This window comes from Falco rusticolus, chromosome 1 (assembly GCF_015220075.1).
Source record: "Falco rusticolus isolate bFalRus1 chromosome 1, bFalRus1.pri, whole genome shotgun sequence".
Lineage (NCBI taxonomy): Eukaryota > Metazoa > Chordata > Aves > Falconiformes > Falconidae > Falco > Falco rusticolus.
This window is the reverse complement of record NC_051187.1, coordinates 41328038-41354825: the sequence shown is the minus strand read 5'-3', so window position 1 is coordinate 41354825 and position 26788 is coordinate 41328038. Positions and strand designations below refer to the sequence as shown.

The following is a 26788-nucleotide window of genomic DNA, read 5'->3' as shown; positions in this document are numbered from 1 at the left end:
CCTTGCAGCGCACTAGCTTTTACCACGTATCAACAAGAGACTTCAGTTGGTTAGCAAAGCTGTCGGTAGGGCCTTTTATTTTTCCACATCTACAATCTGGTGAGAAAAATAGAAGTAAGTAAATACAAACAACCAGAACTAGGCTCCTGGAACCATAAAACAAATTCAAAACTACGAACCATTCCCAAAGAAACCCCCTGCTCTCAGATGAATGGGAATAAAAACACACTGGCAGAGTCCTAAACACAAAGAAGAAAAACTCAAGGATACGGGGAGAGGATGCAAAGCTAAATGTTGAGTAAGTGGAACCAAACATGCTGGCGCTTATCTGAATGACTAACATCGGCTGTGGTCAAAGGTCAATGGTTGGATAGGACTTGGTACTTTCCCGTTCCTGCTGCAAGCAAAGGAGAGTGCAAGTTCTAGGAACAACAGCACCAGCTCTTGGGATTCCAACAGTCAGGAGCCTGTGCAGGGACCCTGCCCTAAACCCATGCAGTCTTAGAAAACCTCAGGGCCCCTCTAGAAGACCATTTAGCAACTGACTTCTGCTTGGACATTGCCAAAATAAACTGAAGTCAAAATTATACATGGCTGAGTCCAATTTCACCTTGATTAGTATTTACATAACACACAGGGAAACATGAGAAGAGCGCATAAATAATGTACTGTTTGTTGCAAACCTCTCAGAGGAGGGTTCTCAGCTATAGTATTGATTCTCATGCACACACCAGCTCACCATGCAGAGAGCCCAAATCATCTTTTCATGCACAGAAATAAAACACAGGTTGGGCTGCAGGCTGGTGCTTTACTAAACCAGTGGGTCTAGCAGTCAAAGAGCTGCATTCTGGATAAGGGCCTTATATGGAAAAAAACTAATGATGAGGCGTTTCCAGATCTGGTTAATTGAGGAGATATCCTCCATTTCCTTAACTCCTTTCCTTCTAGTGGACTTGACATTTCTGATGACACTGCAGATCTAGAGGAAGGTGGTTGTTGGATTGTTTTCCCCTGTTAAGGTACCACTGCTTGGTACTTGGTACGTGAGGGCCTCCAAAACAAAACTGTTACCTAGGAATGACTCAGTACCATCACTTTCTGAGGTGGCTGCACAATACAGTATTACTCAACAGGCACAGAGTCTGTTCCACCTGTGAGAATAAAGTAAGAATAGTTTCTCTTCCCTGTTCTCATTCTTTTCTTGTTGGAGGAAGGGTTTAACCTCATGCCCAGTCCATATGGGTAAAGGTGGAGGGCATCTGGACATTTCTTCTTTTCTACACCTTGGTGAATACTGTTAGCAAAATAATTCCAATATTTTAACTCATCTGAAGACATATTTCCACTTCTACTTTGCCTACTCTGGCCTTACTGAAAATCTTTTCTTTTCTGAAACATCCCAGAACCCCCTACCACACTGCTCCCTAAAGTCAAGCCTCAGCCAAGCAACAGCTATATCTGATCCTAGTCTGCAGCTTGCTAGGTCCTGGTAAGCCATCTGTAGACCTTCAACTCACTTGATGAAAAATGGTTGAGCGGCAAAACTAACAGATGGTTGGAACCTACGGTGTACCTCTGCTGGTTTACAGCCATAAAGCAAAGTAGCTGAAGATATCACTATTGGTAAGAGGCATCTGATGGGCCCAACACAGCAAACATCCTCTGGGAAGAGACTCGTACTAAGCCGGCAAGAGAGGCAGCTCAAAGATTCAGCATTAGTGTTTTCCTGACGCATCCGTGTCTCATAAGTTTGCAGCAAATGAATGTCATTCTCAAGCATACTGTTAGGAAAGATTGCTTAAAATTAATTAGCTCAGTAACAATGGCCTGTCATTATGCTACTAAGTCACCAGCATGAGCACATAAGTTACAGTGACAGCTCAGGGTATAAAATAAGTGCCTTTATATTGAAATTTGCAAAGTGTCTAGCAGTCAAATGCCAATCTATTCACTTCTGGTAACATTGCATAGTTTCTTCTTAGCAGACTGTTCCAAACTCCCACACAAAGACATGACTTATTTTACTACATAGAAGTCTTTCTACTTCATACGCTGACCGTGCCCAAATTTAGAAAGCTTTTTAAAGTGTATTTATTTGTACAGTGTTGATTCATTCAACGTCAGGTTGAACGTGAGATTTAGAACATGACATTAGAAAAAAGCTGAAGGTAATGGAAAACAAAAATCCTCTCCTGAGTGAATTACCTAGTGATGCATGATAAAGCAAAGGTAAGGACCGAATTCTGAGGGGTAAGAACATCAGCAGTTCCCACATTCGGCACTTTACAAGATTTCCCCAGCAGAGAAGGAAATAGTTATTGCTATAATCATTTCATAGTTCCAGTCAGCTGCATTCAGTTGTACTGTTATATTCCAATGGCAGGAAAATGGAATACAGTAAACTATAAATATCTGTCAGAATTCCTTTGAAAGGACAACAGTTAATTGCATAGCTTGATCTCCTGCCGTGCAGAGCTTGCATTTCAGGTTAGAAAAGTACAGATTGTTATTGATTTAATTCTCTTCAAACATGTGTGGTATAAAACTGTTCAGAAGACTTATGGGGGAGAAATATATGCTTCCAAAGGAAGTCCTACAGCACAGGATTGTGGCGGGCTACTTTCTTGTAAAATGCTTTCTGAAATTCAATACACCCCCTTCCAAAGGCCCTCACAGTCCCCTCATAAATTGAGGGTCCTTGCTTCCTTTGCAGAAGTGAAATTAAATCAGTGAATCAGATGAAGAACAACAAAAGATTAGCAATAGTATGAGGCACATGGAAAAAAATAGTGCTCAGTGTTAAGAATAATTCAGTCCTTATTACACACTCACTCTTAACAGCAAGTGATCCATTTCAATCTTTCCTGTTTTCCTTTCATTTAGCTTCCAGTTCTACCTTTCTCTTTGCAAAATGACTCCAGGCAGCCAAGCCAACATTGTAACTACTGTATTTTCCTACACATCTTTGAATCCACTTCTGATTTAGTACGTGCAAAGTTGGTCTGACAACCTAAAGGCATTAAGACATACGACTGTGCAGTACTTTATTAAGCTGTGTCCATTCTAGGAATAAAACCTCCATCACAGCCATCGATACAGTACAGGGTGAAGCCCTGTTTAACACTGTCCAGCTCACCTACTTTCCACGAAGGGTAACTTGACCCAGTATAAATTATGTAGCATTGTGTTTTTGCCACACATTTGTGTTTAGCCTGCTGCTGGTACAGAAGGGCTAATACCCCCAGTGCAGAGAAGCCTTTATTAGCCAGTTACATAGATACCAGTAAAGCCCTTGCTCCTAGATACTGTAATTAAGATGACCCATCTTCCTGATGGTTGCTTTAAAGAGACAAAATATTAACGGAGGAAATACTGCAGAAATATTTTAGCACCTGTTTATCATAAATAGCTGACCACGTGTGAAGTTACATTTGCACACTCTGCCAGCATTTGTAAGAGCGCGCTCTGGAAGCTGTAGATTGCCAGATGTATCTTCTGAAAGTTAGTTTTTACAGGCTTTCCCTCGAGTTTTCAGGCTTAGAACAGAAAAACACATTTAAAACTCTTAATTCTCAGGTTTCCCAAGGTGGATGGTTGGGGTTTGGGCTATTTTTGTTTGTCTGAAGAGGTTTTTTTTCTTTCAACTATTAGCTGATTGATAATATACACCGAGACATTAAAATTACTTTAACAAATTTAAGGGTGAAATGAGCACAACCTACAACACGCTTGGAAGCAGAAGCAACTTCTACCCAAGGAAGATTTCCAACAGTTGCAACGGTTGCACGTAATGAAGCTGATTGAGAAGATTCTCACTTTTATTCACCCCTAAATACCATGTACCGCACAACACACTAAGCACCAAAGAAGGTGGCTATACACTAGCAGCATTCTATTTGCAAGTAAAAGAATCATTAAATAGATCACTGGGCCCAACAGGATTTAGGCATACCTAGCCAAGCAAGTCATAATACCAGCTACCGATCACTATGCTGCTGGGCCTGACAACAGACACGGCAGTTTTCAGACTTCATGCACACGAAGCAAGCGGCAGCGCATACCCTACGAGCTTACAGCCTCCTGAAATCTGACCCAAGCCAATGCAAATCCCCGGGTAGAGCATCAAACTTCATAAGGCTGCAGGCAGGAGTTGGAGCCTGCCCACATGGAACAAGTTTGACAGCTAGAACCTGAGGGAGATCAGACAGGCAAAAATACAGGCAACAGCTTAGGTAGGAGAAGGGCGGGGAAAGTTTTACTGAGATGAAGTAGGCAAGAAAGAATCTCTGGAGGAGAAAAAAAATATTAGAAGATTTAAGATAACAGACAGTAACAGCAGACAGGATGCAAATGGGGAATTCTTCCAACAGATTTTTACCACACAAGATCTCGGGAAGCATTTGTGCTCACCACCGCATAGGTGAGGAAGATAGCCTGCTGAAGAAGTTAGGGGAGAGGAAGGAATGCTGGGGTTCTGCCTCTGTATCTCCAGTTCCACAGTTAAAATAAGGATAAAGCTAATAACAACCTGTCCTGAAACAATTTCAGGAGCTAAATAGAGTATATACAGTCAAGTAAAATTAAGCTGTTGTTACCATCACCTTCTCTCACTTGCGAGGTCAGATGAAAAGGATGGTTTCTCTGAAGAAAAAAGGAGCATTGTAAGAACTACAATTACCCATAAAAACATAAAACATCGATATTAGACTATTACAGATAAACTTACAGATAGGCTTGATATCCTCCTTTTTCTTATTAAAATTCCCTCCCCTCTCATTTGCCCACTCAGACAGACTATCCCTTTCTCACACACCGGTGTCATGGCAGTGCAGACCAGCCGGGAGCCGGGCGGTGCTGTGCTCCCCACACACCTGCCTGGCAGGAAGGGCGAACGCCCCAGGGATGCTGCAACTGGCCTGGGGGGGCTGCACCTCCTACCCCCTGCTTTATGCCTTCTCAGGCCAGCAAAGTCACCCCAGTGTCAGCACATGGAAGCTGTTAGTAAACAAGGGGAGGGTCAGATCCAGCCCTCTAGGTGTTGATTGCAAGCACACACTTTCTCCCAAAGGCAAAAAAAAAAAAAAAAGCGTATTTGAACCCGTAATGCAGATCGGCTGAAGCTGATTTATTGGGGTGATTTAGATCTGTTAAAACAAATTTAATTTTGAATACAATTTTATATCAATTAACAGAGTCTCACAAGTGTAGCCATTAAGGAATCTCTTTCCAAAACCAAAGCCAAATATTCAAGATTTATGAGACTGACTTGCCATATTGGAAGTAACTAATTATTCGTAATGATTCTTTGTACTCTGACAGTGATTATGCATTTTCAGTGCAAATGACCATGATGAAGCAAGTGGTAAAGGCAGCCCGTGTTTTTCAGAGGGATACCAAGCAGGTAAGACCTGATCGTTTTAGCGAAGTATTGGGGTAGCAAGGGGAGAAGCAACAGAAAACGGCTGAGCCCAGCAATGCAAAAACCACCAGCTTATTTAACATCTTGGAAGCATGTGAGAACTGCAATGAAAGCCTGTGATGTCTTTTTATTGCCTTAAGCAATTTTGTATTCAGTTTATTTATTCTGACCTTTTGGGCGTCCTTCCACCTTGGACATGAGAGTCTTTAACCGAGCAAGGCCTCACAGATTCAGCTGGCAGCGTTTGCAACAGACTGCGGAGTATGCTTGGGGTGAGGGGAACAACAGAGATGTGGGGCCTAATTCTCATTTGCACTGAAGTTTCTCCACCTTGCTCTGATGGCACAAGTCAGGGAAAGTATAACAGCAGGACAAAGCAGTTTTCAGCTCTACAGGATGAAGGGAACATCTCTGGATTACTCTGCTCTGATTAAAGTCCCTGGGAATCTGAAAATGATAGTTAGACAAGGACTGGGTAGATTTTCACATCGCCTCAGGCTACAGAGAATACAAAAGCACTGCCTTTCACTTCTTTTCATAACTTCCAGTCCTGCCCCAGACACAGGAACAGAGTAACTGAGAACAAAGTCCCTTTCCAGTGAGGTGTTCCAGTGCCAGCAAGGTTAACGTCCAGGGGCAGGCTCGTGGCGTGAGCAATGCCATGTTTACCTCTACGGCAGCTGCTGTTCTGATGCTGTACTCGCTCAAGCTACGAACAAGGGTCTCATTTTTGATCCTCAAAAAGCAAAGGCATAGCAAGTTGGTAATTAAAATCTGCAGCAGCATGCGATTAAAATGTTAATGTCAATATTGTAATCAAGGTCTGACTCACAGGACAGCTGGTAAGAGACTTGATCTGTATTGCTTAGCCCCAGTCACCTGATGCAGACCAGGGTTACAAAAAGGTTGTGCCCCATCACATGGCAGGGATTGGCATGCACTGGCTCATGTGGCCAGCTGTAGGCTGGGTGCTGAAAAGAGAAAATTAGATCAAGCACAGGTGCAATATTGGTAAGCTCAGCTACGCCTGCACTCCAGCAAGAAGAAAGCTTTTCTATAAATTTCCTTGGCATCATCTAAGCTGCAGCGGTACCCGAGTGTCTCCTATCCACCTGCAGTGCTGCTGCTAGGCTCTCCTCCTTCCTTGTCTCACTGGCCCATCTCTCTTGCTTCTTTTGGAATGTTCTGTGCTAGTTTCTAACTAGCTGAGTTTTATCCATTTAAGCCTGTGGTAAATTTTGCCTGGTGTTGTCTAAGCACCGAAAGAGCTATAGTCTGCAAAGCTTCTTTTCAGTAAATTCAGGATTAATGAAGAAGGCCTCTCTATTGTTGGAATGTCTAATACAATTATGAACTGAATGAACGGACTAGGCAGCAGTGGAGGGCTCCCAGGTTTGTGGCAGGGAATTGCCTGCTTTAACATCCATCTGTTTTCATTCCCTCTGACCCATTATCATTCACCTAGAGTTATAACATGATGAATATCATTGTGCAGAAAGCCATTTGATGCTGGGGGCGGGTGGGGGGTGTGGGGGGGAAATCACTGTAGCTCTGCCTTCTATTGAAAACGTGAAATTGCCTTGGTGGAAGGAAAGGCATGACTGATTCAGAGATGCTGTTTCAAACAGAAGCATCCTTTCGCATGCGGACTGTCTGATTTTGTTAATTCCTTTGGATGACCCTTTTGCTGCATCCTTCAACAAAAATGTAGGTATATACAAAATTGGGGATAACCACAGATAATCATAGTGCTGCTGGATCTCTGGAGTTAACTGGGGGAAAAAACAGAAACTGAAGTCACAACTTTCCCCAGAAGGCACCTTTCGTTCACAGTGATGCTAAACTCCTGTACGTAAACATGTAAGCAGGATGAGAATCTTGATGACCCTGCTGACAGAAATAAAAAAATGGAACGTTACAGGCAATTTCCACTGTCCTGGTCAGCAAATTTGGGAGTGAATAGGAAAAAAAAAAAAAAAAAAAAAAGAGAGAACTAGAAATGCATATTAATGATGGAGGACCTAAAACACAACAGGATGGAAGTGAGCACTACTAAGGGAAATATTAAAAAGTCCCCAGCTTATCTTTTCCAGTGACTTTCACTTCTGATGTACTTATAAGTGACATAGAAATTACCTTGTAAACTAAAGGACTGACTCACAAATGTAAAAACAGCTTGCTGAACTAAGTGTAAATGCTTTTTTCTAGAAAGTGACTCTTAAAATATTGGTAAAGCAAATACAGTTGTTAAGCTCAATCCATTGTTTAACTGGGTATATCTTAACTCCAGATCTTTCATTAACAACCACCCCCTAGATCCTGGTTATAGCTTTAAAGTACCATACATCTAACAAATTATAGTACTGTCCTTTAAAGAAATGGGAGAGAAAATACCCCGCTGGAAATCCACAGTCCAGCAAACCCCATGGCAGATAACTGTCTGACTCCCCACTAGCCTGTAATTACCTAAGGAAGTGGCTACACTTAGCCAGCTTCCTTGTTTAATTGGCACGCACAAGATTATAGGATTTTATTAGGACACAAATGACACCGATACGAGTGTGATTGAGGCATGCAATGCATGACCGGCTATTTGCATGAAGAGGCTTTGTACTACACATGGGATTTCTACATTTGGTTTTAAATTGCTTAAATTTAAATTATGTTTTTGTGCTACATTTTAAAAGGATGGTATTTACTTTAGCTCTGTTTAAGTAAGGTAGGGCAAAGCTGTCACCAGGCACCAGAAACCCTTCTAAAAAGAGCCTGTTGGGGCCAGGTGGAAGGAGGCTGATTTTTGACTGCCCCCGTTACTACCATTAGATCAGGAACATAAGAAAACCGAGGGAAGGTGGGCATTGCGGCCCTCACGCTGAAGATGTCAACGGGTGTGTTAAGACACACAGCCACCAACCTGCTGCTGCTGCTGGGGGCCCCGGCTTGAGGAAGCCACCATCGCTGGCGAAGACCGAACTGGAACGCAAGTAGGAGCAGGTGGCAGGAGTAATTTTTGGCTTCCCTTACTTCCATGGCTCCACTGAATCTCCTCCATGGATTTTTTTTTCCCCTTGCTTATTTATGAAGCTCAATGGACTTCTTCAGGTTTATTTCACAACTTCCTTCTGACTTCTCTCGTGTCTAGAACTAGGGGCTACCCCCAGGGAACGGGAAAGCAGCCGAAGAAGACATTAAGGAATGAAGCAAAGCCATCAAATGGCGCAAAGCCAGCCAGGGCTGAGGAAAGGAGCACCCAGGAGCGATGGTAACGTGCAGTAATATCTGGCCGCATGCAATAAACGATGATAACAGGAGGATTACATCCCACTCCCACTGCGATACGTGGGCCAGCCAGTGCTCCACGCCGGGACCCTGCCGCAGGCACACCGCAGTGCTGTCCCCAGGGCTGCGCGCTGCCACCAAGCCGGTCCCCTGCCCAGGGGCAGCGCCCATGGCCCGACCCTCGGCCGAGGCGGCCTGGGGAGCGGCCCGGAACAGCGAGGGAGCCGCAGCCGCACGGAGGGGTGCGGGCCAAGGGGTGCGGGCGGGAAGGGATTCGGCCTCCACCCCATGGCGTGGGCCTCGGCTCTCGGCTGCTCCGTGTCCCACCTACGGCGCCGGCGGCCGGCTCCTGTCTCAGCCCCAGCTCGACCACTAGCGCGTCCCCTGACCCCCAGAGCGTCGCCTTGGCCCACCCCTGGGCTGTCCCCGCGCCCCCGGGCTCTCCTCAGCCCCCGGCCCACCCCTGGGCTGTCCCCGCGCCCCCGGGCTCTCCTCAGCCCCCGGCCCACCCCTGCGCTCTCTCCGCGACCCCGGGCTCTCCTCAGCCCCCGGCCCACCCCTGGGCTGTCCCCGCACCCCTGGGCTCTCCTCAGCCCCCGGCCCACTCCTCGTCGTTCGGCCCCCAGCTCGCCCCTCGGCTCGCCCCTCGCCCCTTACCCCTGCCTCATGTCTGACCCCCAGCCCGTGCCTCAGCTCACCCCCCCGGCTCCTCCTGACCCCCGGCCGTGCCCCCCTCCCCTTCCCGGGACGCAGCCTGCCCCGTGAGGTGAACGCGGGGCGGGGAGCGGGGCGGGAGCCGGGCCCGGGGCAAACTTTGGCGGGCGGGCCGCGGTGCCCTCGCCGCCCCGCTGAGGCGAGGCGAGGCGGGGGGGGAGCCGCGCGGCGGCGGCGGCGGGGCGGGAAGGAGGAGGAGGAAGGGGGGGGGCCGGGGGCACGGCCGGGCCTGCGCCGGGGAATGACGCGCAGCTGGCAGCCCTGCTCATGCGCGGCCGGCCGGGCGGTGCTAGCGCCGCGTCCCAGCTCGGGGAGAATGGGGCGGCATCCGGGCAGCGCCGACTGAGCCGCTTCTGGGGGCCGGGGCTACGCCGCGCCGCGGGCGGCCGGGCTGGGGCGGGCGGGCGAGCGCCATCCGGCAGCGGGCGGCGGCGGCGGGGGCGCCGCGCCGCGCCGGCGGGGGGCTGCGAGCCGCCGGCGGCGCCCGGCGAGGAGGGGTCGGCGGCGGCGGCGGGCGGCGGCGGGCGGCGGCGGGGGCTGCCCAGGGATTGTCTCGCTCCGCTCCGCGGCAAGAAAGTTGGGCGGCGAGCGCGGCGGCGGCGGCGGCCCCCCCGGCGCGGCGTGCGGCGGCCGGAGCGGGGCCCCGGAGCGGCGCTTGCCCCCGGGGAGGGGGCGCCGCGCCTGGATTATCCCGAGCTGGGTCGAGCCTCCTGGATCTGCCTCTCTTCCGCGCCGAGTGAACCCGAGGTGTCCTCGTCCTGATCCAGATAGATCTTCCCCCCCCCCCTTTTTTTTTTTTTTTTTTTCCTCCCCTCCTCTTCCCGTCTCTGCTTTTTTTGGGGGGGTGGGGGGGGGCGGGGGGTGGAAATTTGTCAAGGTCATTCCGTGGATTTAATATTTTTTGTGTGTGTGTGCCGCTCGCCCCACTGCCACCGCCACCCAGCCTTGCTCTGTGGATTACCATCGCCCTGGATCCGAGGGTCTGAAACAGCAGGATTTTTGTTGTTGTTGATTTTTTTATTATTTTTTTAATTATTATTATTATTATTTTTTTAAGGGCTCCGGGGTTTGGAGAGGGGAAGCGGTGAGTTGGAGGGGGGCGACTTTTCTGCCCCCCCTCCCCGTGCCCCCCCGCCCCCACCCCCCCCGCGCCCGGCCTTCTCCTTTATTTTTAATTATTATTATTTTTAAATTTTTTTTATTTGCTTCTTCTCCGGCAATGGATGGGAAAATCCGGCAGAGCCGGAGGTCGAGGTCGCAGCGGGACCGCGTGCGGCGGCGGGAGGCGGCGGCCCGCGACCCGCGGAACCAGAGCCCCTCCTCGGGCTCCGAGAAGGAGCCGAGCCCCGGGAAGGAGAACGGCGGCCAGAACTGCACCGCCCCGCGGGGCCCGCCGCCCGCCGCCCGCGCCGCACGGCCCCCGCGCCGCCGCCGCCGCGAGTCCAGCTCCCAGGAGGAGGACCTGATCGATGGCTTCGCCATAGCCAGCTTCAACACCCTGGAAGCCCTGGAGGTAAGAGCCGGGGGGGGGGGGGGGGGCTGCCCTCCTGCGGAGCGGGGGCTGCGCCGGTGGGAAATGGCAGGAAAAAAATAATCGAAAAAAAAAAAAAATGAGAAAGGAAGCGCGGCGCTTTCAGGCTGCTGAATTTTGCAAATAGCAATTAATGTGCATTAATCCTGGTGTCAGCCCGGAGGGCTCTCGGGGCTGCGGTCAGGAGGGTGGCGAGCCAGCCCGGGTGCTCGCGGCCCCGCTGGCGACTTGCTGCCCCCCCTGCCCAGCCCCGCGCCCCCGGCTCCGGCTGGTGTTAACTACCGCTTAGGGCGAGTCAGATGTTTGTTTGGGGTTTTAATTGGCTGGCGGAGGGCTGCAAAATATTCCTGGCTTGTTGGGATGGTCCGGTATTGTTGTGAATGGTGGAGCAACTCCCCTGCCCCCTTTCCTGCCCCCCCCCCCCCCCCCCCCCCCCCCCCCCCCGCCTCTAGGAGTTTGTGTTTGGATTGCCAAAATGTTACTTTATCTGTCTCCGGAGATTGTTAGCAAATGGCTAGTGTTTGACATTTTGTGGAAAAGAGATGTTTAAATGGATAATAATCCCTTGGTTGTAATTCCCATTTTTGAAGTAATTGAACAAATTCTTCATCTCTTGTTGACTGTACATATTTTTCTGGTGTTAATAGGCTGGCAAAAAATATTGCTTGTCTAACTTATTACAAACAATATTTGCTGAGCAAATACTGCCTGCCTTGTCTAAGCTAAGTTAGGCAGAGCAGGAAATTTAATATTTTCAGAGGGGCATTGACAAACTAACTTTGGCTTTTGATTTTTGTTTTGTTTGTGTACGAGGGGAAGAAGTGAGCTGTTGAGAGAAAGCACCCAACAAGTCACTTGATGGGCATCATAACTTGAATTCCCCACTAAATACAAGCAACTGGTGCCTTTTCCTGCTTTCTTCAATGCACCGTGGTAAAAACGTGGGCAAAGTTTTGGGTGCTCTCCCTACTTCGGATTTCCTATCACTTGTGTATCTATTAACCCGCGTGCCAGTGACTAAGGGGTTCTCTGCAGGCTAATGAGTAATCCCAGGTTTGCCCTGGGATCTCTGGCATCTTTGCCCCGGACACTGAGGTCCCACTTTGGTCATGGGCTTTGCTTCCCCCTAGCCCACCCTGCCCACCACGTGGGCCTGTGGGCTCGGGCTCCGCTGGCACCCTGGCTGTCAGGGACTTTTTTGCTGGTAGAACCAACTTCTCAAAGTTGTGGAGGTGGTCAATGTGCTCCTGCAGAGGTGTCAGCGGTGGCCTTGGCCATCTGCCCCAGTGTCAGAGTGGTGGAGGCTGGGCACTGCTCAGGAGGGGTGCTTAGTCCCTGAGCAGTGCGAGGCGTGTGGATACCTGCGTGGGAAGATGATTTGTGTTAGCTTGGCGGTGGCTATTTCTTGGCCTTGCATGGCATTGTTTGTGGGGGGTTGCCCTAACATGAAAGCCAACTACCTTGTCTACGCAGAACCGATAATGAGCAAGCAATCCACTTTCGGGTGCCTCTGCAACAAGCCATAGACCTGTCTGTATCTTCTTTTTTTTTTTTTCTTGGGTGTGCTCTTAGTCAAATATGGATCAGCAGATAGGTCCAATTAAACCCCGAGTCTCTACTGAGCTGTCAGTGAAGAAAGTAAAATTCATCTTCCTGCAGAAATTTTCTACCATGATGAGCACATTATCAGGAAATAGAATTCAAATGATAGTGCAGTCCCTCCAGGGCTGATGGGGAATGGGATTTTCGTTATCAAATCAACCAAACTGTAACCTTGATAATAGGGCACACAAGGACAGAAGGTGACCTTAAACTCCTGCCACCCCAAAGCATGTCTGTCTGTGGAAGCGCTTCTGTTTTTTCTTTTTTTTTTTTTTTTTTTTAAAAAAATATATATACACATGTCTTTCTGAAGCCCTCCCTTTCAAACTCCTGCAAAGTACTTCAATACCACCTGAAATTAATTGATCTCTACTGTATTTACTAGCACGTAAGAGAATGCGTGTGCTTTGGCAGCTTGGATGGTAGTTGGTACCTCAGAGGGAGTAGCGTGAGCAGAATTCACCTCTTTCTTTCAGGTGCTGAACCAGGAGGTATGTTGTAATTCCAGGTTCTGGGAGAGCCCTAATGATCGTGGGCATTTCATAACTCCCAGTCACACTAAAACTGAGAAAAAGATCTGTGGATCTTTCCCCACAGCCCTGCCTTTGACCATGGGTGATACTTGGCAGATTTTATGCAGCAGCAGGGGAAGGGGATTATTAAGGCAAAACTACTTTATAGCAGTATTTGCCCATGGAAATGACTGAAACAGCATGGTCACTTTGTGTGGTGTGGAGCTGTGTTTTTAGTGAACTTTACTGCAACAGGTGGTTTTCTTCTGCTTTGGAGGAGATCTCTGTTTCACTGTGTATTTGTTTTTATAAGAGGACTTAAAATCTGCTGTGATGATATTTAGAAAATAAGTAAGAATTTAAACCTTCTGTGTTTGTGAGGGGGGAGAAAGAATAAAAGTGAGTACGCAGCCTAGGGACAGTACTGAACTAAGAAAGTCTCTTTTATTTAGCTTCTAATCCCCAAAGGAGCTCTTGTTGCCTATGTGGTTGTTGATTGTGATACTTTCTTGTGGTGTTCTTCTAGGTTTGTCACTTGATGTTACAGTGATCTGTGATTATGTTTAATAGGCTAGCTAAACTTTGGACTTCCCCTTGGAAATTAAATTTCTCAATGGTTAGGCAGAACTTCATGGTAGAAACACTTGGGAGAAATAAGGTGGTTTTTTGCCTGGTTTTCTTTTTGTCTCAAAATATTGTGAATTCACTTTCCCCACTGAAGAAAACATTCCCCACTTGTGTTCCTGTAAATGAGGGTGCTTTACAGAATAAATACTATCTTCCCCCCCCCCCCCCCCCCCCCTTTTTTTTTTCCTTCATATTGGCCTAGGATATGAGCGATTAAGGTTAATACTGAGGGGTGGCTTTATGAATTCTCCTTTAGTTCTTTGGTGTGACTTTTAAGCATTCTGGATTTTGATTTAACTCCTGTGGCAACATTTCCTTTGGCATTTGTCATCTGAAAATACTGCATCTTGTTTGGTGATGCTTTCTGAATCCCCTATCCTACCGTTTTTCATGTAAAGACAGAGTTGATTATATATAAATATTTTAAATTAAGGGGAAAAAAAAAGCCCACAGACAAACCAGCAGCAGCTTCTTTCTGTGCATAAGAAGTCAGAACTTCCCCTTTCCCTTCCTTCCTCTGAATCTTCTTGTACAAGTCTGGCTCCAACTCGGGTTGTGTGCATGTGTGTAGTGGTGGTTTGGGTTTTTTTTTTGTTTTGATGTGTGGTGATTTTTTTTTTTTTTTAATACCCAGCCACCAAACACAACTTTGGAGTTGGCAACTTAGCCCTGACCTGCTGGTGTGAGGTGGCCAGCAAGATGGGCAGCTGCTGGAAAGCCATCAGGTGATGGTGCTGCCCAGGAGGTGGGTCCCATGCTGGGGTCAGGAAAACTGGCGGGCTGAGGAACGGGGGATTTCTCGCTGCCTTCCAAAATGAATGGTATGTATGTAAGCATGTGTGTATATTCATTACGTTCAGATGAAGCTGCTAATTATTCTTGAAGGTGATTGGTGAATCAGAGCGAGAGAATCTAAATGAGTGAGTCGGTAGTTGAGGGCTCTCTCTGATCATAGCTGTTCCTTTCAAGTATGAAAAACAGCGCTAAAAGGGAACTTCATCAGAATGTTAATGAATGCGATCTTTGAGAGCAATTGTTCTTCCAAAGTAGTTGGAAAGACAAGGGGTTGTGTTTTCCTTTTGGCTGTTGTTTATTATTTTTAAAGATTCCAGCAAAGCTTTGGAACACTGTATGGAAAATTTAACTTTCCTGGGGTGTGTGCATATGCATTTTTTAGGAATGTTTAACCTATTTATAGAGTCTTGTGGAGAATCTGCTCACAAATGTGTGTGGAGCAATGCATTGTACAGATGCAGATCCCCTAGCTGAGAAGAGACAGACCTTGACTTCATGGACGTTGTGTTGAGGTGGAGATGCTGCCCTTGCTTGCTGAGTTAGGGCCTGACTGCATCTGGTTGCAAACCTTAAGGAGATTAACACTTTGCCCACTCTTACTTTTGCTCCTATCCAGAGGTCTGGCAGTGCTAAATGGCAGCCCCTTCTCTGTGGCTTGCATTTGAGCATAGCAGAGTTCCAAAAGCCTAATGGTGACAGTAGACTTCTGGACAGAATCCATAAGTTCTTCAGCTGTTATCTTGATAAGGCTGTTTTCACATGTGTGTTGTACACTATTCTGTTACTGTTGCTCTGATCTCTCATTGATAAGAAAACCAGTGTATTTAACTGCAGCTTCCTGTTCCAAAGGTTTTGTGCTAGTTCCACTGACCCAGCTATGTAACTTCTCATTTATCATTGTATCTCTGTATGTGCAGCTTAGTTTTTTCCATAGCTAGTCTTGTGTTTTAAAACAAGTTTCTAGGTATTTAAGTATTTTTCCCTTCTACTTGGTTGTCAAGTGATGGTGTATCAAGTTAGTGTTTCTGATGGCCGATTATTTCTTTTAAACAGTGCTTTTAACCTCGGGAAAGCTAATGATTTTCTGGATGGTGCTCTAAAGGCTCTAAATGCCTTTTGGCTTTCCTGAAGGCTTGCTAGTCTCCATTGATTTGTTCTCCTAGCTGTTGATTTCTTTTTGCATCTTTCCGAAGCAGGTACTTAAGGTATTTTTTGTTGTCATTAAAGAATAAGAGGTGGTTAGTGCAGAGCTGAAAGAGAGAGGTGAGCTCTGGGAAGCCTGAAATACCTGCTTGGTTGGGCCAGGAACCCGGGGAGCTGGGTTCCCTGTAAACCACAGTCGGATGACGGGCAGCAGCGAGGGGAAGGATCCAGTTCTTTTGTTGGAGTTCTCCACCTGGTCAGTAAATGCTGTGGGGACCACCAGGTGCATTGTGTGCAGGAGGGCAAGCGGGTGCAGCCCCTGGCCAGGGCGATGCCTGCAGCCAAGCTCTGGGCACTGTTAGTGCTGCCATGGCATCGGAGAAAGGAAACTTGCTTACCTCATATTTGTCTGTGAAAATCCCCACCAAGCTCAGGGGTCACCCTCTTCCCCACCTGAGGTCTCATTTTTAGCTCAAAGTGCAGCTGACCCTGCCTCATCTGGGTTTTTTGAAAGATCTCTTGATATCTTCCCAATTTTTCCAGAATAGTTGCCTGTAGCATTACTGCTCAGCCTTTCTTCAGTGGTCTGAAACCTGGGGTAAAACATGATATGAAGCTTGCTGAAATGTCGAGTGGACCAGCAACCACAGAGAAATGCAGAAGGTAAATTATAATTAATTAAGAAAAATATTGAATATATCATATTTAAGAACTGTAAGGTACTCGATTGCATAGGTAAGATTTTTTTTTTTTCAATAAAAGGGATGTAATAAAGTTAGTGTTCCACTTTACCCAAATAATAGATGATATTAGATCCAATTTAATGTGTGCTTGCGGTAGTGCATTTGACCTCTTGTAAGAACTGAAAACTTTACTGTCCTTTCAGTATGCTAAGAAGGTGCACTATTTATCTCAATTATTTCACAGAATGAGACTGACTATCACAATGTCACTTTCTGGGAAAATACCAGTGAACAAGGGAGCCGGGTAAGATGAGGTCAGCCTGGTGTATTTCACTGTTTCCTTGATAGATTCCTGCAGAAGGGCTGATAGAACTGTACCTTTTTAAAAGTTCAGGGTACAAAGGTACAATACCCAGGTTGGAGACAGTTACACTGATAGAAAGGTTTTGGGGTGAAGGGGTTTTTTGGTTGCTTTTCTTTCCCCCTCTTGGAATACTCCTGCTTTCTGTTTCTTGGTGTGAGGTGTTGAAATCTCCAGGCACAGCCACTGCAGGCTGCTCCCCCTGCACCAGGCTTAACTAGACCTGGTGGGTTTTGCGTACATATAGATCCTAAACCCCTGTGCACCTTGGCTGGGGAAAGTGCTACAGAAAGGTGCTTACTGCTTCAGCTCCTCTAGCTTCTGCTCTTTGTCCTGGTGATGCAGGTTGTGGGGAGCACAGGGTAGTCTGTCTGTAGTGCTGCGGCAAGTACTTGAGAGCGAACAGTATCAGCAGAACTGAAACGCTGTGTCCTGCTTGATGCAATATTTTTTTAAAATAAAGATTTGAAATACAGCCTGTAGGACGTGCATCTTGGTATCAGTTGTATGTGAACATCCAGCTGTAAGTGAGAACAATTTCCAATTCACTGCACTTTAATGCCTCCAGTTTATCACGGTAAAGGTATAAAAGAGTTTTATGTAGGTGAAGTGGCTCTTGCTGTTTAAATATCTTCTGGCTCTGCTGTGTTCAGCACAACGGGGGCTGTGACCGCTTCAGCCGTGCTCCTTACAGAGAGAAGAGAGTTGGTAAAACAGTGTTGTTTTACTGGCCCTGTTCCTTCTTCTTGGAAAATAGTGTTTTCCAAAACTAATGAACTACTAAGAATACTGATCAGATGCTGAAAGGAGGATCAGTCTTTATGTTATTAATCCAAAACATTTAAAATGAAGGAGACTGTTAAACAGCTTCTGAGCCGCCTAGGCAAAACACGACCTGTGTGTAGTTGTCAGTCCAGTTCCTCTGGTGCAAGCAATTGTGAAAGCTGGGCAGGTACAAACTTCGTGCAGGCTGCAGGGCTCTCCCACCCTGTGCCCAGCCAGGCCAGGGGATGTGTCAAGCCCTAATGACAGGCAGCTAGGTGCGTGTCAGTTTTTGTAGCTTGATAGTTTTGTACTGAGTGACTGAGTCCAAAGTTCAGAAATACCTGGTGAAAAAGAGCGTGGGGGCAGCTAAGTACATTGCGCTTGCATGCTCCAAGATGAATGGAGAGCGTTTCCTTTGTATCCCTGTCTTGCTTCAAGCCAAAAAGGGACTAAACTTGAACAAAAGTTGCATCTGCAAGGTCAGTGGTTGGCATGGATAAGGGGATTGAAGGGATCAAAATGATTTCCCTGTGCTACTGGCTGCAAAACATGGGCTTATGGCACCATTCCTGTCTCTCTCTTTGTGCTCGGAGCAAAGCTTTTTTAATCTTGTGCTGGCTATCTATAGTTGTGCCACACAAACATGGCAATTTGAAGTAAAATGTTCTATTTTGGGGACTGCCAGACACTTCAGCAGGGCAAAGGAGCTGCTCTTGGGCTCTTCTCTGTCCAAAGCCTGCCTCAATCTCTTCTGAACAGGTTGTGTAGAGAGGCATTCAGAACAACAACAACAAAATATATATAGTGCACTTGTGCCTGTAATCTAAACGTGAAGTTTATAGTCTCTGTGGTTGGATATCATTGCATTATCTTCCTCTCCAACAGATGTTTTTTCTAGCTTCGTAAAACTATGACTGTAATTGGTTGGTGGGTTTTTCTCCAATTTTAAATATAGATTGATTTCCTCTGATGCTAGCATATCCCTGATCTAGCCTGTACTTAGTGAGGAGATGCCTAGGTCAGGAGGAAGCGTGCAGCCCAAGTTGGGAAACAAATGACAATTTAGGACTTCTGGCTACTCAGCAGGCTGTGGTGACGGACACCAAGCTTATTTCTTCAACCCTTCCTTTTGGTTAGTGTGGCTGCAGTTTCTCTCCTGGTGTAGCTCTTGCTTGTACAGAGGCGTTTAAACCCCGAAGAATTCTAAGAGAAGAAGTGTCTCAAACCTTACAGTGCTATCGGGTGTATCAGCTAATAAATGTATTATTGCTGCTGATTTTTTGGTGGCTCATAAATGTCTCTTGCACTGCTGTCAAAGAGGACGTGCAGCTTCTTTATTCCACTTAGCCTGAGCACATACTTGCACTCAGGGGGAACGAGACTCAAGATAGTATGCAGCTAAGAGATGTTTATGGAATCAGTCAAACTTGATATAAAATAATTATGGTGTTTTGACAGCTTGTTAATAACTTGCAACCATTGGAAGAAATGGAATTACGGCGTTCTCGGTCCTTGATGGAACCTTGGCGTTTCTTTCAGATTGTAAAATTAAAGAAAAAATGTGAAAGCCATTAAAATAGTTGGATGTGGTGCCTGGGAAAAATGATGGGCTGCTTAATTGAAAAAATGCTTCGTTCCAGTTGAAGTTCATTGCAGTTCAGTTCTGCCTGCTTCCCTGTATCCGTAATGGAGGGCGAAGGGGGCTGATTTCCCCCCAAATCTGCCTGGGAGATGGTTTTGGGTGTCACTTGGTTCTTCGTCTTATCTGTGAATGAAGTGGAAGGAAATCCTAGCAAGCATTAGACATGAGAGAAAAGTCTTGTCACCTGTAATGACTAAAATCCCCTGAAGTGTTGCCAGCGTGTACTTTAGGAATCATATAATTATATGATTATTGAAAGAGACATAAAAGACCTCATGGCAAAAACCTTAGAAAGGGGGAGGGAGGGAATCCATATGCAAATGAAGATACACAGAATTTGCTTGCTCGCTCTCTCTTTTTTTTTTTTTTCCCTCCCCCCCTAGTTATTTTTCAGTCCAAAGCTCAGTAATTGCTTTTATGGGGATTACTTAATAAAACTGGGGCATGCAAAGGAGGGAGAAACTCTTTATGCCACGTCACAGGGCTGGCTGTCACAGAGTTGGAGTAAAAACGGGGTTTTAAAAGTAAAACTACAAAGTGGGTTTTCTGCTAACAGAAAATAGCTATTTGTTGCAATGTTATCCTACAATAAAAGTGTTTTGTGGTCTGGCGGTTAGCAGAGGGGTCCGGAAGTTGAGATAACGGGGTTTTCTTTCTGACTCTGCCACAAGTTTCCTCTCTGGGCTCCAGGCGAGTCCTTTCATCGCCGCTTGTCACCTCGGCTGCCGGTGCCATTGCTTGGGTACCCGGTGGGAGGCTGGATGTGCCGCTCAGGGAAACTCATGGCACCCCTCTGACCCGAGGGAACCCTCCCCCCGCCCTGGTATGCATAACCTGAAATGCATGCTGTGTTTGTGCCAGAGACGATGGGAGAGCCTCGGATGAGAGTGCTGCTCATGCCATCAGTGCTTAGGAGCCATGGCAGTATTCCCTACTTTGCCGTGTTAGGAAGTGGTGGTGTGCTTGTCCGTGGTCAGATGCTCCCAGGGATGGGTTTTGTGTGGGGGCGAGCACAGCACGCCGTGACGGTGTGCATGGCTGTGTGCTGGGTGTTATGATGGGGAGCAAGTACATGCATTGGAGTTTTCTGGCCTTGTTTGTCACTTCACTGGCTTATAGCCAAAGTCAAAATCTTCTTCCTTTGTGAACTGCTAGTGAAATGTTTGCCCCCTGCCCCGCCTCAGGTTCCTGTGTGGTGTGTAAGCATCTTTCACATGGGATGCACTGACCAGTGCAGTGCCCCACTGAGTGTGCTAGGCTCCGGGTACCGCTGCAAGTGGAAATTTAGTATGGGGTTTTCCTGAGCTTCTCTAGCTTCTGTGTCCTGCTTGAGTTAAAATACAGGCCTTGTCTTGGGGCTTCTTAAGTCCTCCTAGCCTTCATGAGTCCTTACTGATGCTCCGGACTTAGAAACATTCTTCTCATAGAAGCACTCATTCATGTATTTACTGGGAAACTCTCCTGATGTGGAACAGACCAGTATCTCAGGAGAGCTTTTGTTGCAAGATAGGCAAAATCCTCCTTCCTTTTTTCTGAGACTTAACTAAAGCACTTGATGCATTTATAACAAAACAAACAAAAAAGAACCACCCCCCCTCCCCCCATTCTGCTGTTAGTGTTGAGTACTGAACATTTTGCAAGATTTCTCCAGGAAAAAAGAATACCGTTTACCCTGGTGTTTTAGTTGGAAGCTAAAAAATACCAAGTTGTGATACGAGTTAGTTAATGTGATTTTTTTACCTGAAAATGACAATGACTTCCCAACCAGATGGATTCTATAACTTGCCTGCTATCAGCTCATCTGTCAAACTCCACAGATGTCTGTACATTCATTATAACATGCACACAGTAATGTGGTAATGTTGTTGATTACATCAAACGAACTGATAAGCCTGTTAACGCTCTCCGGGCAGCCCCCGGTGTGTGTTTGGTGGTGAGAGCAGTGGGTGGGGGTTTTCTCTTTGCAGGCCACCCCTGCAGGTACTAGGTGGGAGTTTGAGCTGAGCTACTGTCTCAGATCCTTTCCATTGCTGTGGAGATGGCTGCATCTGTGGCGTCAGCATAACTTGTGTAGAGAGAACCATTTTGAGACTACTTTGATACAGGCACTGACGTTTCCGATGCTGTTTGTATCAGGAAGAGGGTTAATGAAACAGAAATGAGAGCCTTTGGGCTGCACATGGTCTGTAACTTGATTTCATACAGCTCATGACTTTTCTTCCACATCATTGGATGACACTAAGTCACATAGGGTATGTGACTTAGGAATTAAATTTTTAGCTGCATCGAGGCAAAAATGCTTGCAGGGCTTGATTGGGAAAAGGTTCCCGTGCTCGTTACTAAGTCATCTGTACAAGTTTTAGGCTTTTGCCAAAAAAGATCATCTTTTTAGCAGCTGTTGGATAGGAGGTTGTCTAGAGCCTCCTGTTAACATCAAACCCGATTGCCTCAGAAAATGAGCTTGTGTTTTGGCAGGTGTAGGACATGCCATTTCCAAAACAGAGGTTATGAACTGCTGTAACAGGGGCCTATGTAAACTAATGTAAAATCCCAGGTGATGCCTCAGATAAACAACTATATGTAGTTTGTTTTCTTGGTAGGCTCCCAAGAGTTACTTCTGAGGCTAGTCTCTTTTTTAAAAAACAAACTGCTTACACAAGCTGTTTCTCAACAGAGCATCTTTGGTTTCTTAGCTTCAGCCATCCTGTGTCCTGAGGAATACATTAATGGGTTGTGAAGTCTCTGAGCATATTGCCTGGCTTTCCTCCACCCGGGAGGAGCTCAGGGTTCTCATTGCTGGGCTGATGAAGTTCATGGTCTGTAGGCACACGTTGCTCTTGTGCCGCAGCTTTGAGGCAAGTCATGCTGCTGGATTTTAAGATCTTGCAACTATTTCTCTTGATTTTGAAATCTGTTGTGTTGCTTGGGTGAAGCAGCCACGTGTGGGTTTCCAGGGGAAGGGTGTTCAGGCCTCCCTGTTGGGACAGGAGTGAAGTCTTTGGTTTCCTGATCAGTGCTTCCTCGTCAAAATATATAGGTGGATTTTCTTTACCACTGCCAAAATAAATGCTGCAGACAATCCAGGGCCAGGAATGTCACTGTCATCAGGTTACTGAGTTTCTGCCTGAAGGTCAGCTAGCAGGTGATTGTTACTAAAGAGCTGTTTGCTGATATGTTTGTGGTCTGCGCTCACACACCAGGTCTGGTTGTGTGGCTTCGGTGCAGTTTTGGCATAAAGCTACGTGGCCCAAACGGGCATGTTTAATGATACTTTTCAGTAACTTTGTAAGGTCAGCACAACCTGTAAGGATATTTATTTGACCTCAAAACGGACAGGGTGGAAGCTGCTGGTGTTATCTGCGTTAAGGACAATGTACTGGTCATCAAAAATAGAGTTGGTTGGTTTACTTAGTTTCACGTGCGTTGCCAGAAAGATGCGCCCTTCCTTTTCCACACTTCCATAGCAATTGGCAGGTTTTGCTGCTGCTGCTGGCTGTGGTTGCTTGGAGATGAGAGGTTTGTGCACTGTACCGGCAGGACCGAAAGACAGTTGGTGCAGGGCAGCGTTGGGAAGCAAGCAGGGCATGTGGAGCTGCTGCAGTAAAACGGGTAAGCTCACGTGCCAGCCCCAGGCTTCCACAGCCCAGTCTGGTTTTCAGGAAATGCCAGATCTATGTTGAATGGAAACGAGCAGCAAAAGCTATCGGGAGGCTGCTGGTGTGCTGTGCTGCCGTGGGGCTGGGAGCCAGGGGGGCATGGCTGTCTCCACCACCTGCGGCCCCTTGCTGGGTGGGCATCTGTCACCCCGTGTAGCCAGTGCAGGGGTGGCTTTGTGAAGTGTGGCGAGATGCTGTAATGCAGGGTGTGCTTTAGTGCTAGGGCTAGTAAGTGGGCTTCTGGTAGTGTTGCTTGCAAGTAAATAAAGCTTGCCTTCATTGGGGGTATTTCTTGGTTTGATTTTTGTGTAATTCTGGTTTTCTGCTAATTACCAGTAGGTGAGTTTTCACTGTTTCTGTGTGCTTACCTGGGCAAAAAAGGAGCAGGTACCGAGGAAGGGGAATAGATTCTTGTCTCAAGCAATAGATGAATTCTTTTTGTTCTTTTGCATCGTGCTCCTTTTGTGCATGTGTGTTAAAATTCCCATTCCCTGTTTATAAATGTTTAGCAGATGAAGTCACTGGTGTTTTTCCTAGTATTACCTTTGTGATGTTCAGAACATAAGCAAAATGTGATTATTCACTCGGTCTCTGCTGAATACTGTAGGAATAATGAGTCTGTGCCTAAAGCATAAACCCAGACACAAAAAGCATGCCAATAAGAATACAGACTCTGGGGGAAAAAAATACAGTGTAGCTTATTTTACCAATTTTACTGGAGCATCCTTGTATATATTTTGGGGTTGGGAAGGGGTTAATCATGGTGCAAGGCTGGCCTTTCTGATGTCAGGGAGCAGTAAGTGGTGTGAACTGGGGTTCTCCCCTCATGGTGGAAGGATGCTCTGGGTAGAGTGGCAGCTTGTGGCAGTGCAGCTTAACTGGTGTGCTTCTGGAAGCAGGGCTGGAAGTGAAAAAGCATGGGGGTAAAAAAAATCAGCTGGCTTTGTGTTTTCATGGTGAGTGAGCCTCTTCCAAAAGAGTAAATGCTGCTGTCTTGCAAAGTATTCCTGGTGCTGGTGAAAGGAACAGAAATAGGCTGGAGGTTTTCCTGACTGGTGAATCGACATCCCGTTGCTTACATTCCCAAGGCAGCTGCCAAACTAAAAAAATTCAAATGTCTTTTCCTGGGGGCTGCAGGTACCTTTCAAGAAGAATTTGGGTCGCAACTGAATTGCAAGGTAAAATCTTTGCAGTGATGTACAGAACTTTTTTAAGTCTTTCTGGTTCTTCTAGTAATACCTTCTCAAGCTTTAGAGCTGAATGAACTTTACATATCATCTGTGTTTAACAGCATTTAATTTTTCTGTTTTCTGTTTTGTTCAGCCTGAACAAAGAAATAGTGTTTTGTTCTCTTTAGACTATGTTCGTTGAGATGGTTTGTTGCAGTTTAAAAAGAGTGAGAATTGAGGTGCGTGGTCACTTAGTGATACTCCTTTTAATGTTGAAAGTTCATCCTTTGCCCCCACTCTTCTTAACATAGATTTTCTATAGAGCATCTAAAAATGTATGTCTAAAAGACCTAATTGGTGTCGATATTTCAGTATTTGGGCTTATTTAGCTTTTTTAATAAGGCATCTGGGTATCAGCACTAAATGTGAAGAAAACCGAACCTATACCCAAAGTGAATGCATGTAATTTTAACTGGGGCTGAGGGAAGAAACAACCCTAAAACTTCAGGTTGAATTATTTCTTGGTGTGCCGCTTGTCCTGCGTTCAGTGTGCCCTGTGGAGGGAGGGAGGGAAAAATAGTATTTAATTAGTGCTTAAGTAATACCTCACTCGGCTTTATGGTTTTTAAAAAAATCTGCCTAGGCAAACACATCCTGGCTGGGGTGGATGTCTGTTTGGTCGGTATTGTTTTAAGTCTCATAAAGCATTGTTCACACCTTCTTGGAATATAATATGGGAACAAATGGGAAACCCAATCTCCTTAGCACTGCATGTCTCACAGACAGGCCATGCTCTGATACAGGGATTTATTTCATGCATGGTGGCCTAGACACGAAACAAATGTGTAGAAGAGGGAATTATGTAAAATTGAAAGTGACAATTATGCAAACATTCCAGTTGAGGAAGGAGTAAATTCTCTTTTTCCATGTGCTTGGCTTCAGAGCTAACAAGTAGCCTCTTGGGGTTTTTGGTCTGTGTGTTTGTCATATCTCTCTCATCTTGGCTGCTTCTTGTTTCATTTTCTTTCTTTTTTTTTTTTTTTTTTTTTTCAGTGTGACCTTATTTTCCCTTTTGTTCCATGCAGTCATTCAATCTTTGTACTGTGGGGTTTGTTTACCTTGCCAGAGAAAACGTTAGCACCCTTCCATTTAGGAGCCTGGGGCTGCTGTCCTCAGCCCCTCGCAGCACAGCACCCCATCCTTCGCTCCATACATGGCTGCAGGAATATGGTGACTGACAGGGTCCAAATCCCTTTATTCAAGTCTTTCTCTCTTCCTTTTTTTTTGTGGTTTTTTTTTTTTTTTTTTTTTTTCTCCTTCAAGGGAGGGGAAGCTGGTAAGGGAAGAAACAAGCTGTGAAAATAGCTCTGTATTTAGACAGACACCCTTTCGCAAAGCTAAATGACTTGATCTTCCACGCTGCTGGATAATTCCCACGCTTGCAGAAATAGGGAGAGAGGGAGCAGGGAGCTGGGGCTGTGACCACTTTAATCTGACATAAGTACGTGTTTTTGCTGAAGGGGATGGTCCTTTCCTGCCGTGGCTGCTTGTCCCGATTACCTCCCTTGTGCCAGCACAGGCATTTATGCTGCCAGGAAAACTAATTCCCTGGTTCCCTGATCTGGCTCACTGCACAGCCACGCAAATGCCCTTCTGGCACAGGCGAGGTGGGATGCAGGGCAGGGGGGGATGTGGAGCGGCTGTGTATTGATTAAAGAAACCCTGCGAATATGGCCTGAGCCTTTGCAGCAGGATTATAGTTACATGTTCTTCCCCTGATTTAGGTCATCTTCTGATTTGGGGGTTCGCTGAAGTGAATGGGGTAAAACGATGACAGTGCTGGAATGACTGGTCTCTGTTAAGTTTGTGAAGTTGGGATGATGTTGTCATACATGGGTAGTGGGGGTGGCTGAGGGTAGAAGGGATAACTTGGAAAGATAAAACCTCACTTGTGATTTAATTGCTCTGAAACCTTGTTTCTACCTTGTTTTCACTGATTAGTTTCAATGTGACAGGGAGAAAGAAGAGACAAGCTTTTGTTTGTGCTTGGTCGGGTGCTTGGAGTGGGTGAGGTACCTAACCCTCTTGATGGCAGAAGGTTAAAAGTAGTTCACTCTGTAAATGGCATTTGTAGTTCGGCTCACACAAGACTCCCTTCTTTTCAGCCTTCTGTCCTTTTTTCTCCAACTATTTTTCTATGCTCTATCCTGTGCATGTATTGTATAAAGAAGTCTGCGTTGGATATTAAATCCAAAGAGTGGGAGAAGAAGCAACTCTTGTCATCAGTGTGTTTTCCCTGCTGTAATCCCATGGAGGGATTGAAGAAAGTGTTGGGAGGATAAGATCAGTGTTTGAGCCCAGCTAAACACTGGCTCTGCCACAGACAATGGTTTTAGTGGAGGCTGGTTGTGTAGGGAGGGTGAGAAAATTGCGCGTAAATTGTGCAAATTTCTAAATAAAAAGCATTTAATTGCATTAAAGGAGGGGGAGGGACCCTCTTGTGTGCACATCGGAGACTTCAGTGAGCGTAAGTAACCTCTGTGGCACAGTAGTCATTGACCTTGTCAAATCATGCCATTGGAGGTCATGTGTGGTGAAGAGGGTTGCCACAGGGGATTAGTGCATCTGGGCAGAGGGCTTTTACATTTGAGCTTGCATGCCAAATCCCATCTGCAGCAGCGCGTATGGATTCGTCAGAAAACGCAAGGAGAGAGAAGATGGGAAAGCACCTGCCAGAAATGCATGGGAGCAACTTGTCTGGAGCCAAGGGCTTCCCTAACCCCAGCTGCAGGAGAAGGGGCAGCTGGTGACGCCCTGCACTCCCAGCTCCAACAAGAAGATGGACTTGAAATTTAACTATAAGAAACCTGCAAGCTTCCCTTGGTCATCT

General features: G+C 46.4%; 1 protein-coding gene and 1 long non-coding RNA gene across 17 annotated transcripts in view; one reads left to right on the top strand and one right to left on the bottom strand.

Annotated features, from left to right (window-relative positions):
* Positions 1 to 10557: 10557 nt before the first annotated feature.
* The window catches only part of FBRSL1 (fibrosin like 1), a 548072-nt gene continuing 531841 nt past the window's right edge, over positions 10558 to 26788 (top strand). For 4 of the 16 annotated variants that reach the window (XM_037376310.1, XM_037376219.1, XM_037376326.1 and 1 more), the window contains exon 1: positions 10569 to 10925. In XM_037376310.1, the coding sequence (XP_037232207.1) occupies positions 10632 to 10925 (294 nt within the window). In that variant the 5' untranslated portion in view covers positions 10569 to 10631. Of the gene's footprint in view, positions 10926 to 26788 lie in introns of all 16 variants that reach the window. The other 12 variants (XM_037376279.1, XM_037376245.1, XM_037376229.1 and 9 more) reach the window with 8 other exon arrangements.
* On the bottom strand, positions 11563 to 19841 carry LOC119142858. The gene is made up of 3 exons (XR_005102453.1): positions 19628 to 19841; positions 13423 to 13425; positions 11563 to 11577 (listed from the first exon to the last, which is right to left on the bottom strand). It is a non-coding gene; the product is annotated as an uncharacterized LOC119142858 (long non-coding RNA).